Below are 12,400 nucleotides of genomic sequence, written 5' to 3'. Positions count from 1 at the left end.
GTTTCCTATAGAGCATATGACAGCTGTAACTGTTGATTTGAATTCAGAGCATGAAATTCCAACAAATGTGAACATTACCAAAACCAAACCAAAAAGGATACTCCGACTAAAGCCATGACAACACCATTAGCTTAGTTTCCCAAGCTATGTTAAAAGTAAAGAAGCAAAAGGTATAAACACAGGATTCTTTATCTTTACATTTCACAGCTGTTTGATTTCTGTACTTGGTCTCAGCATAGTATATTTATATGGCAGTTTCTTTTTCTTACTTATAGGAAGAGGAAGGTCCATCGCTGTCTTGAGAACTATTGCACACTTTTTATCACAAGGATTGATTTTGCTCATAAAGTAAACTTTATAGGAAACTTAGGTTAAACGCTGAGACAATACACTTTCACTAAACTAAAATATCAGTCCATGATATTAAACTGAAATAAGTTGGAGGCTTTCCATTTTGTTATGTTTGAGAATGACTGGTATTAAAGTTCGTAATGTGATAACGTATAACTTGAACCAGGCCAGTATGGGATACAAATTTCTGTGAGGCTCTGTGAAAAGGAACATTGAGGATAAACGTTGAGAACCCTATATTTATTCATTATGTTTTAGGAGCCAATTTAGCTTACAGCAGCCATCTGAAAATAAGGATCACAGCGCAGTCTGAACAAGGCACAAATCAGGAAGCTTATCTGTTAGGATATATCCTGAGAATACTAAGGGATGTTAATCATAACCTTGTACATTTAGAGTCTCTTTTTAAGGCCTAAAGAGAGCCTCACAAGAAAATTTACCTTATGTCCTAGCCTGTGAACCAATTAATAATATTTACTTATGGCCAGCAAACTAGTCTCTACTTTGCCAAATGCATGATAATAGCCTAAAAAAGACTTTCTGTTTTGCCTTGGTTTTCATTAGTGGAATGGAATATATGTATGAGCATATAATACAGATCATATGACATCAATGGAAGAGTTTTATTTCTTTTCATAGGAAAAGGCTATCACCACCACAAACATTTTCCGGTGAACTCTCTTATGGGCTTTCTGTAGTTGTGAACTGTTGATACAGGGTTGGGAAGTTGAGGGAATATTGCTTGATCATTCAACTCTTCTACACCACTGGCCTGGCAAGCATTAACAAAAATCAGATTCTTTTAATTCTCCACTGGTGGCAGCAATGGTAGACATGCTGGTGGAGGCAGGGGGAGGTGGTTTTTTACCATGTATTATCATGAATTTGCTTTACTGGTGCATGCAACCTCTCCTTTGCTTTCCATGAATGGTCATATGCACAAGTTCTTGTCTGAAATAGTGTTAACAGACAGACAAGGCCTTGTGAATATGTATGTCATATTAAAGAATAAAACAATATTTTAATTCTTATAATCTTAAATGGACTATGGGCTAAGATGGGTTTTAACATTAAAATATTCTCCCTGAGCCTCCATCACAGATGAGGCCAAAAGAAAACAGTGGCTTGCCTCCACTGGCCTTCCACCAGAATGCATAAGAATAGGATAAAAGACAGTGATGCCCACAGGTACCATCAGGCTCCAAGAGACATGCTGCTAAATATGCTGTGTGAATGCTGGGTGGGAGATGGTGTGTCCAGTTCCATCTCATGAGCATTGCTTAAACAAGACATCCGGTGGCTTTTCATATGCATTGCCAATGGCAACTACTGGGTATAAGATGGTTTGACTATCATTAATAGGGATGTATCATTGAGAACTGGCCTTGAGAGGACTGAAGTCATCAATGGCCACTGTCTGCTGGCACTTTCTCATCACATTGCCTGCCCTTCTGGTTACACAAAGTCCCCACATATCGAGCTCTGAAGATTGGATTTGATGTCAGGAGGGGACCCAGCCCGGTTACCAAAAGTGTTACAAATCTTTATGTTTTGTTTGCTAGTGACTTGTTTGTTTTTGCAAACACTGAGCAAAAGAAAAAAAACCTAACTGATTACATTCACCAAACAACCACACAATGTGTGAAATAACTGCACCTATCCAGGACTCTGTTCTGCCCCACCAGCCTTCCCTGCACCTTCTGCCTGTAGGGATCGGGTGTCACTGGCCCTGTGGCAACACAGGGATCCCTCTGCAGCTCCGCTGTCTAGGTCATCTTGCTCATTCCCATGACAGCAGGCCTGCAAATGGCTCCCTGTGCTACTGCAGGAGCCATCCAGCAGCAGGGTGGCCTCCCACATGGCCTGGGGCATGTTCTCGTCCTCGCAGTCCTGGCCAGGGGGTCTCTGCTCTAGTATGCAAACCTCTGCATTATCTGAATCCCTTCCTTGTCCCCCAGCATGAAGTACATGGGGGGACAAGGAAGGAATTCGGATAATATCAAGGCTTGGATAATAGAGTTTCGGCTGAACCTGAGTATAAGGTACCTGCACTGGACATCTGCCGCAAGTCTTACTTACTAAGGTGTGACATTTAAACATAACCCTCCCTGCTCCACTATCACTGGGTCCCAAACCTGCTGTGGGGAAGGCAAAAAACCTACCCCACCTCTCCCAGACTAGTGGTGACCCAGCCCCCAAGGGAAAAGGGCAACTAGCGTAATGCCCAGAGCAGGTCAAGAGGAAACCCAGTTCTTCTATGATTACATGGCTGGGAGGGTGCTGCCCACCCTGTCCTGGTGAAAGATGGCTTCTCCGGGACTGCACGGGATATAAATACTCTCCCAGTTAGCTGGAAGGGCACAACATCTGCTTTCAGGGGAAGGAGGGTCACCCTCCTCTGAAGCATCTGGTGTTGACTACTGGCAGGGTACAGGGCATGCACCTTGATCTGATCCAGTCTAGCAATACCCTATTTGGTATGGTTACAATCAGTACTCCTAGAGAAATCCAATACTGTGTTGCTACCAGCACACGTCTTTGTTTGTTGCTTTTAAAAGGGAGGGACGTGTTCACTGATACTGCTCCTGATTCAAGCAGGATTATAATCACTAATCCTTCGAAGGTTAGAGTTCATTTCTGCAGCTTTACAAATTCTCATAGTGTGCGCAGTTTTTAGAAAACGCCTGAATCTGCCAGGGTTTTCCTTTAGTGTTTGCACATATCTATGTGAGGTGGTGTTGGTTCCAGTCTGAAATGGAAATTTGGCTCACATGGGCTCTTATTGCTTGTTTAAAGGTTAAATACACACGATACTGTTCCTGGCATTGTTTGAAAGGCCTTTAGAAGATTATTCCAGCAGCATATTGGTTTCTGTGTTGCATAAAGGAGTATGATTTTCAAAGGCTTATTCTGGCCTAAAACAATTGAGTGTTATTAATAATGGGGATTCTGTTTATGTTTTGGGTGGAATTTTGTGATCCCTTGACCAGATAACCACAAAAACCTTGGCACCAATGAAAAAGTACAGGGTGTGTTGAGAAAATCAGCATACAGTTTACCTAGGCTAACATGCACATATAGCATAAGCTCAGAATCATATAATTCCTGCAGCAGAGAGGCTGCAAACTACCCTTAACAGCACAGTGATGGGTACTGTGTCATACTCCTATCAGGAAGAACATGAGCAAATCAGCTACTGAACAGAATAAACAACAGGAGAAACAATGTAGCTGCATTTTCTTTAACTGCTATATAGAACATCCCTGCCACTCCCCTCCTTCAGCAATTCTACCCAGAAAGCTTTAATAGTCAGCCAAAGCTCCAGAAGCTGCCCTGACCGCACTCCTTTTACTGGATGGAATAGAGCTAATATCCTCTTAGGATAATACTATTTCTATCTCAGAGAGATGCAGTTATATGTGGAATTTCTGGTTGTAATCCTGGTTCTGTTGAAGTCAATAGGAGTTTTGCCATTAACTTCAGCGGGGTCAGTATGTTTATACAAGTCAGGGCCGGCTCTAGGATTTTTGCCGCCCCAAGCAGAAACAATTTTGGCTGCCCCTCCCCCCGCGTTTTTTACTTACCCCACCCCCGGCCCCGCCTCAGGTACGCCCCTTCCCCAAATCCCCAGCCCTGCCTCCTCCCCCCAGGCTCTCAAGCCTAGGAGGGAGGGGGAGAAGCAGCGCACACGCCGCGGCCACTCGGAGTCTCCCCTCCCTCCCAGGCTATCAAGCCTGGGAGGGAGGGGGAGCAGCGGCGCGCGAATCAGCTGTTTCGCGCGCCGTGGTGCGCGAGCGGCAGCAGCGGAGGTGAGCTAGGGCGGCCGGGGCACATTTTTAGGGGCGGCATTCTGGCGCCGGCCATGCCGCCCCTAAAAATGTGATGCCCCAAGCACCAGCTTGTTTTGCTGGTGCCTAGAGCCGGCCCTGATACAAGTAGAATGTGATCTAATGTTCAATAGCTCTGATTCATTTTCTCTGTTTTAAACTTGTTTAACTCAACGGAGAAGTCAGAGTGGTGAGTTTGTCAAGGACAACCGGTACCAAGTTGTGATAGGTCAGTGAAATAAGAACAACATGTGGAAATGGCAAATAAAAACACACGCTATACTAATGGACAAGCACTGCACAGTATCTTCTGCTTTTTTAGTATCTCAGCGGTATGCTACCTCCACTTGTCCAGCCACTCCATTCCACTCCCACTAATTCATACAAATTCCCCACAGTGTCATCTTTTCAAACTAGTCATTGTTAGGATGGAGACTTTGTGTGATAAGAGTGAAGAGATTTTTAGTTTTGGGTGCAGTTTGAACCTTCAGGGGTGACAAAGAAATTGAAGTGAAATTTGGGGTCTCATGTTTCAGAGAGACTAAAACTCTGGCTTAGTTCTAGACCAGCTGTGTAGATAAAGCTATGAAACAGGTCATCTGTGTTACCAATTTGTAATCAATAATCACAATTGTCAACATATGTCTATTTGCACAGACTATATAAAATGATCCTTGTTTTGTGTATTTTATTGTAACTGCAAGGATACGTAGCACTAATAGATTTTTGACATGTGTGCTGGGTGAAATATGAGAGAGATTTTCTTCTGTTCCTGAATAGTTACAAAGGAAACACATGCACAGATTATGAATAAGCTTTACCACAGGACTCAGTATAAGTACAAAATAATAAATTACCTTTGCTAAGAACTTTGAGTTATCATACAGTAAATGAGATTGGAATCAGGAAAAAATTGAACGAATGAATGACATTCTTGATTTTTGCAAGAGATTAATTTAGATGATTTAATTGTTTAATACTGATGATAGATCCATCTGCTTAGAATGCAGTAGCCAAGATCTAGAAAAGGGACTAAGGATTTTAAAATGGGCATAGGTAGAAATTTTCTTAGAAATTAATCCAAAATGGCACCCATGTTAGACCCAATAGCTGGTTTTCAAACTTAAAATGCCTCTTTTTTCCATTTCAATACACATATTTGAGCATTGCCTCAACTTATGCACTACACAATATGTGTATTCAATGGAAAACAAAGCTTTTATGATTTAAAACTTTGGAATATTGCTTCCCAGCTTTAGGTCTGGAGGCGATAACCACTGCATTGTCTCGACATCAGTGAAATTCTATACCAATTCTCATTTTTTAAAATATTGTTGTTGGTATAGCTCTTAGATAATGTAATTGAGAGGTGGTTTCTGACAATCTGTTGAATAAAGGACAAGTCTGCTACAAATCACTTGGAGTCCTGATAGTACTTTATTATTGATTTTCTTGAGAATGGTTGTGAAAGCTAAAAGTATAATTTCATTTCATATAACTTCTGTTCTTCACAACAGGTCTGAACATTCAGGACTTGAGCAACAGCTGTCAATCAATGTAAAAGGATTTATCATTAACTAGTAATTAAACTGTGTGCACAGCAACATATGTGATTCTGAATATATTTTCGACTGCAAGAAGAAGATTTCTCTTTGTAGAGAATGCATTCTAGCCACTTCTGCAAGAAAACCACTTGCACATACATGGACTCTGATGTCAAGAAACACTTCAACAACCTCCGGGAGATCTAAAGACTATTTAACTGTAACTATGATATATGTAGATGTTAATGCCCTCATCAAGTTCCATTCCCAGCCACAAAATACCCACTATTTACAGGATTTCTCACTGATGATTTGGTTGCAATTAGCTTTGTAAAGCAGCATGTATCCTCTTACTAGGATCTAGCTCCCAACTGCAGCACTGTGTGTAACCGAACTCTCACAAATGGACTGAACAGGCCTAAGGAAAGATGTAAAAAGCCCGTGTACTTTCTGTACAACTGCTGATGTCCAGAGTTCAATTTTTTTGATGTCTTTAGGTTGACAGCAATTCACTGAGGTACCCTTCAGTTGCCTGAGTACATTTAAAAGGGAAGGCTGCCTATGATCAGAGAGCAGGGAGATTTGGAAAACACCGTGTAGCATTTGGAATTCAGGGGAAAAGCTGAGACACAACAACAGACAATATTCTCAATTGTTGTTAACGCCTGAGAGAATTTGCTACAGGAAACAGCCATCACCCATCAGAAAAGGAGCTGCAGGTGCCGTTACAGGTGCAGTAATGTTTTCAGATAGAGGGGATTCTCCTTCCTCAGTAAGGGTTCACTAGAAGCTGCTGGAAAGAGAGTGTCTTCCATCTTCTGTGCTATATGTAACCTAAATGGGGCAGCAACAAAACAGGCACATTGTTCTTAGAGGAGGTGTTCTGGTTATCCTCTGAGGTGTTCTGTTCTTTGGAACACAGATACTTCAGATCCATTAAATCAATGCAGGTCTCCCCTTACTCTATACCTTCCCTTTTTAGGTTGCTAAATATGTTATTTATTGTATTGATGTTCAAATGTGCAGAAATTCCTATGCTGTAAAGCACAGATTAAAAATACAAATAATATATTTCATGTCTGCAGGGTTCAAGCTTCTAGTCTATCTCCATTGTGGCTCGATGTCTAGAAAAGGCCTCTGGGCAGAATCATATCTGAACATGGGATGGTGCACCAGAAGCATGCTTATAGTTTACAACTATTTCTTGCCCCATTGACCCTCTGAGTTCAGTCTTTGCGCTGAAGGAATGTGTGGACAATACTGACAGCTGGGCTACGTTGGAGTTGCTTTCTTTTGAACGTCTGTACAGGTCATTTCTTCGTGGCCCCAGTTTTTATTGGCACTTGCTTGGACATTAACAATCTTAGTATTGTTTTTGATCACACCTTTTCTACAGAAAGCCCTACTATAAGTGGTAAAAATGGCACTTTATGTTGAAAGGGCCTTGTGATTTGTTATCTGATTGCTGACAGCCAAATTCCTCTTGCTGGAACAAAGTGCAGGACCCAGAATGATTAGATTTACTGTGCTGGGTACATTTTGAACCCCTCAGGTTACGTCACTTGTCTTCAAAAGCTCCTGAGAGTTACAATGGGAGGAAGCTGGTATTTCTATGCAGCCTGACGTGCAAAAAAACTGTCATGTAAGGCTTGTATGCAACATCAGCTCTCTTCTCTTCTATGGGGACAGAACCAGATGCAAAGCATCTATTCGTGTGTATGGAATACTCTGTGTAATACGACACAGATTTCAAATATGGTTACAATTACATTTAAACATCTTTTAAAACTAAGTCTATTGTGACTATTTAAAAATACCAACAATTAGCACTTATATTGTGTTTCACAACTTCAAAGCATTTTCAGAATAGGAGCCCTTAAATCTCCATCAAAGCATCCTTTATCATCCCAGGGGATCTTGACATCTCTGATACATTGAAACTACAGGCCCAGCCAAGAGGCACTTCCCTAATAATTTGATGGAATGTAGGTACCAGCAGTCTGAAAAACTCTAGAGGTTATATAAAAGTCCACACAAAGGGGATGTAACTCTTTGGGCTCCAGTTGACAGTTTTTGAAATTCCTCTACCGCCGAGAGCAATATTTTCCCATTAGAATGAAAAGAAACATTGAGATGTGGGACAAGGGAAGAATTTATCTTAGTACAAAAGCACCAGGGAGCTGGCCACTGGCCAAATTTTGTTCTCTTCACCTGCCACTTCAGAACTCAGGGGAGCCAAACCAAAAATAACTTTTGTTTTTAGCACTTGCTTTTGTCTATTCATGCTTAGTGCTTTAGCTGTGACCTACATGCCTCCCTGCTGGCGTTCAGGGTTTGCAATGGCTCTACGATGAAGGGTCCAAAGAGAAGAATGCTGGTTTTGAGTTTTTGAGCTGCCTTAATTGCCAGAAGCAATGTCCACAGATTTCTGACATTCTCATTTTCTGAGGAAGCTGGGTCAATATATACTTCATAAAGTACAGTACTCTAATGGGATTAAATCAAATTCATTCAATTTCCAAAAAGGAGACTAAGGTTTTGACTACACTTAGAAGTTTTGCCATTTTAGCTATGACAGCACAGTTAGAGCAGCAAAATCCCACTAGTGTAGCTATAGTTATACCAGTATAGAAGTGCTTATATCAGCATAGCCTATTTTGATTTGGTAAAGCACCTTCTACCAGTGTAACTGCACCTACACTGGGGTTTAACCAGAATAGTTAGGTTGGCAAAAATGACACCTAACTAACATAGTTATGCCAGGAAAACGTTTATTAAAGTGTTGACTGGACCTAAACAGGGAGATTATCCCTTGAACTGGGGCTGGCAGTAGAGAAGAGTCCTTTGTAATTCTTTCAATAATTAATCTTGTTGAGCATCATCAACTAGTTCTACAGTAAAGGTTGGGTTATTATTATATCTGCCTAATGGAATATCACTGAACATGTTTAACTGTGGCAAAGAAGTCCAAAAACTTATCCGCTCTTTTTTTTTTAATTAAACAAATTCTTTCCACTGGTCACTGAAACTAGTTATTAAACTTGCAAATCTCAAGTGTAATGGCAGCATTTTTTGCTATTTGGTGACAAACTTATCATTAAAGACACCCTGATATCTTATGAAAAACATACCATTCAGAGAAAGTTGCGGGAATATAGCCTATGTTTATCATTTTTTATTTTAAAATGAAGGAACGTTTCATGAAAAAACATCTGTTTCATTAACTTTTGTTGCTTATAATTCACTTACCGTTAGAGATTTGTAATATCGTAGTAGTTACTGATGACAGTGTTGTCATCAAATGAGAACTGTGTACCTGGATTTGGGGTAGTGGGTAGCTCTAACTTTATTATCCATGCTTCTGATCCTGGGACCAATCAAACCCCTGATGTAATTTAACTCAGCCTAAGGGATGATCTAAATTATGCTGGCTAGAACAGTCCTCTACTGGTAGCTTTGTTGGCCAGAGCAGTGTACTCCAGCCATACCCCTCCCTGCCTCTGGTCTACCCAGGAAATATCATCTATACCATGGGGGAGGGAAATGTTACAAAGAGCTGGTTGCTGGGTTTATGTCACATGAGGATTCTTCTGCAGGGGAATCCCCAGCTGCTCTGTGGCAGTGACACAAAGGAAACTAGATCTGGATTTATGTCTCCAGCTGAGAGATACAAGTGTAGTAGTAGAGGAGCAAAGAAACAAAAATCTTATTTTCATCCAAGTGTCATAATAATTTCATCCAAGTAATAAAAAACAGGGGGAGAAAATGACAGCAAATATATATCATATCAACTGAACACAGTTTGTAATTAGTCCTAAAGGTGCACAACCAAAATACTTTCCCACTTTAAAAAATTGTTGTATAGATAAAAATTTGGTGATAGAAATATAAATATATCATTTTGAGGTAAAACTCACCTGACTCCAGCTTCCAGCAAACCACTCCACTTTACCCACACAGGGTCCATTGTCACAGGGGATTGTTTCAGAGGGTCTGTTATTCCCACAACCTTCTAGTGGCAAGCTGCTAACATGGTTGGACATACAAACTACTGACCGTGTTCGGACTCCCGCACCACATTCTGCAGAACACTGTATGATGGGAGACAAAATAGACACTTATTAGCCTCATTCTTTGGACCACGGTTACACAATGAAATGAAGAGCGGGAACAATCCTGAAAGCGCTAATGATACTATTCAATGCTCATTATTATTTGTATTACTGTTGTGTCAAAAGGTCCCATATCATGTCAGTTCTCTATTATGCTAGGTGCTGTACAAACATAATAAAACCCAGTCCCTGCTTTAAAGAGCTTACAATCTAAATGGTCAAGAGAGATGAAAGGCATGAGGTGGGGAGGGAAGGATGTAACTTATAAGGACAGTGAGCAGGATGAAGTCATGGTAGTTCTTCAAAGCTCTTCTCCTCCACCCCAGATTTGTTTTGTTTCCTTATATACACACAGTGGCTGAGGGTGTGAGCAGAAGGAAGGGGGAATGGATGAATTAGACAAACTGCTTCTCAAAGGAAGAATATGAGACATGCATGGCTCAGTTTTCAAACTTAGGTGCTTCAGGCAGGACACCCCGTTTCACATCTGGGTGCTCCAATTGGCATTTATATACCAATAGTGACAGCCTACTGCTGGCAAAGAGGATGGGTCTGGGAGGCCTTTCGTAGAACCCTGGCACTGGTCCTGAGACGGGCTGCAGAGCATGTCTTGAAATCTGTTGGTCATGCTGCAGGGTGCAACAGCTAGAGCCACCGCAGAGTGATAAAAAGGTACATGAAAGGGTCAGGCAAACCCTAACCCAATCATTATTAACTCATCACTAATTATTAAACAAATAATTTCAGTGTAGAACTATTGATTATAATTTTTCCAGAGAACTTGATTCTGTGATACATTAACATTCACATTTTTTCAATGTTACTTCTTAACTGTACACTTCCTCCATATAACCCAAAGCATGTTTTCTAACCCACCCCGCCCCCCCACACACACACACTTGCTGAACAGGCATGTCATCTTACATCTGTATGCATGTTTGTATATCATGTTTGTTCAGAAAGTTCCAAAAACACCTTATTAACCATATTGCAATGGACACTCAATCTCACCCATTCATAGGTAACATTGCAAAGCCTCCTCTTTTTACTTCTAACAATTGGGATTTTCACAGGAACCTAAGAGATTAAGGCACTCAACTCCCAATGAATTTCAAAGGGGGGAGTGGGCACATTAGGTGCTTTGAATAGTCCACCCTACAACTTACTTTCTTTTTTTAAATTCCCTTTGGGCTCACATATTCCTCCTGGTCATGGCTAGAAGGAGATTTGATTTTTTAAAAATTTGATTTCAAAATTTGATCTGACTCCCTTCAGTCAATTTTAATCCACTTTTTCCCATTTAAAAAAATGTCTAACCATGCTATTATTTTTCCCAGAATACAAGCCTACTGCAAATTGATATAGAAAGCCTGAAACCTACCATGGATGTAGGTCTCACTGAGGACTTTTGCTAGGTTTTTGATTGAATCCAGCAAAGTTACGGGCATTTGACAATTATCTACTGAATATGCATTAAGATACAGTCATTAATTACATGATCACGGATGACTTTAGAAATGACCACAAAGTAGTCAAAGCACAGCAAGGACAAAGTAGATGACCATAATGGTCCCTTCTGGTCTTAAAAATCTATGAATTTATGAAAGTTCAGATCCAGATTTCACAAAAGGTCAGGGGTGTTCAGATTTGAGGTTTTCCTTTGGCCTCTAGTTATTGAAAATGAAAAGGTACTACCAAAATTGTAGGAAAAATCTGCACTTATATTACAGTGCATTGTATTGTATTATAATGCTTACATCAAGAGTTAATTTTCACATTTCATGACTTAATTACTAAACTTTGCTAACTCTGAAACCTTAACATTGCATTAAATAAATTGTTTATTACTATACATAGACACATTTGTCACAAATCTGAAGATGCTATGCAGTTATTCATTGCTCATCTTGGATTAGATTCCATTTAGCATACACCTTTAGCAATTCCCCTTGTACTCTGCCCTGTAATCTTTCTCCACTAGGAATAATTCTACTAGTTCAACACCCTGGGCAGCTTCTACTGCTGCCATTAAAAACAAACAAACCTAACATGCCAGTGTTTAATTTAGTATTTTGCATATAACAGACTCTAGATTTGTCTATTTGTTCTTATTACTCATATTTTTCTTCTTAGCTGAATTTGATATTTTGTGTCTGGATTATTAAAAAGAAAGAAAAAATGTGCAGCTTGCTGAAAGATGTGTGTATAACTAAATTTAAACAGCTACAAGCAGTTATATTATATTACACATGGAAAGAAAACCACAAATAAGAATTTGTTACATGGTAAAAAACATATGTTTGATTGGCATTTGCAATTTTATTTTTAATATATAATTTCATTAGCTAGGAGAAGTTATGCATTGCTGCTAGACTGTATAGAACATTCCTTGTGAATGAATGGATGGCTCTGCATTGGTTAGTGTATCCTTACTGCATTTTTAAAGGCATAACTCAAAGTACTGGTAATGGCACACAGACCTGGTCTCTCCTAGTTTGAATCTCACTCCAGTCAGCAGTGACAGAAAGTCTTCACTATCTGATTTACCGCATTAGTGATCTGTGGG

General features: G+C 40.2%; 1 protein-coding gene across 1 annotated transcript in view; it reads right to left on the bottom strand.

Annotated features, from left to right (window-relative positions):
- Window positions 1–12,400, bottom strand: part of THSD4 (thrombospondin type 1 domain containing 4) — a 259,304-nt gene that overhangs the window by 23,272 nt on the left and 223,632 nt on the right. Inside the window, exon 9 of the mRNA XM_024198518.2 lies at window positions 9,640–9,813. Within this exon, the coding sequence (XP_024054286.1) occupies window positions 9,640–9,813 (174 nt within the window). The remainder of the gene's footprint in view (window positions 1–9,639; window positions 9,814–12,400) is intronic.

Source organism: Terrapene carolina, unplaced genomic scaffold (assembly GCF_002925995.2).
Source record: "Terrapene carolina triunguis isolate 2854851 unplaced genomic scaffold, T_m_triunguis-2.0 Scaffold67, whole genome shotgun sequence".
NCBI classification, from domain to species: Eukaryota; Metazoa; Chordata; order Testudines; family Emydidae; genus Terrapene; species Terrapene triunguis.
This window is presented reverse-complemented; position numbering and strand designations above follow the sequence as displayed.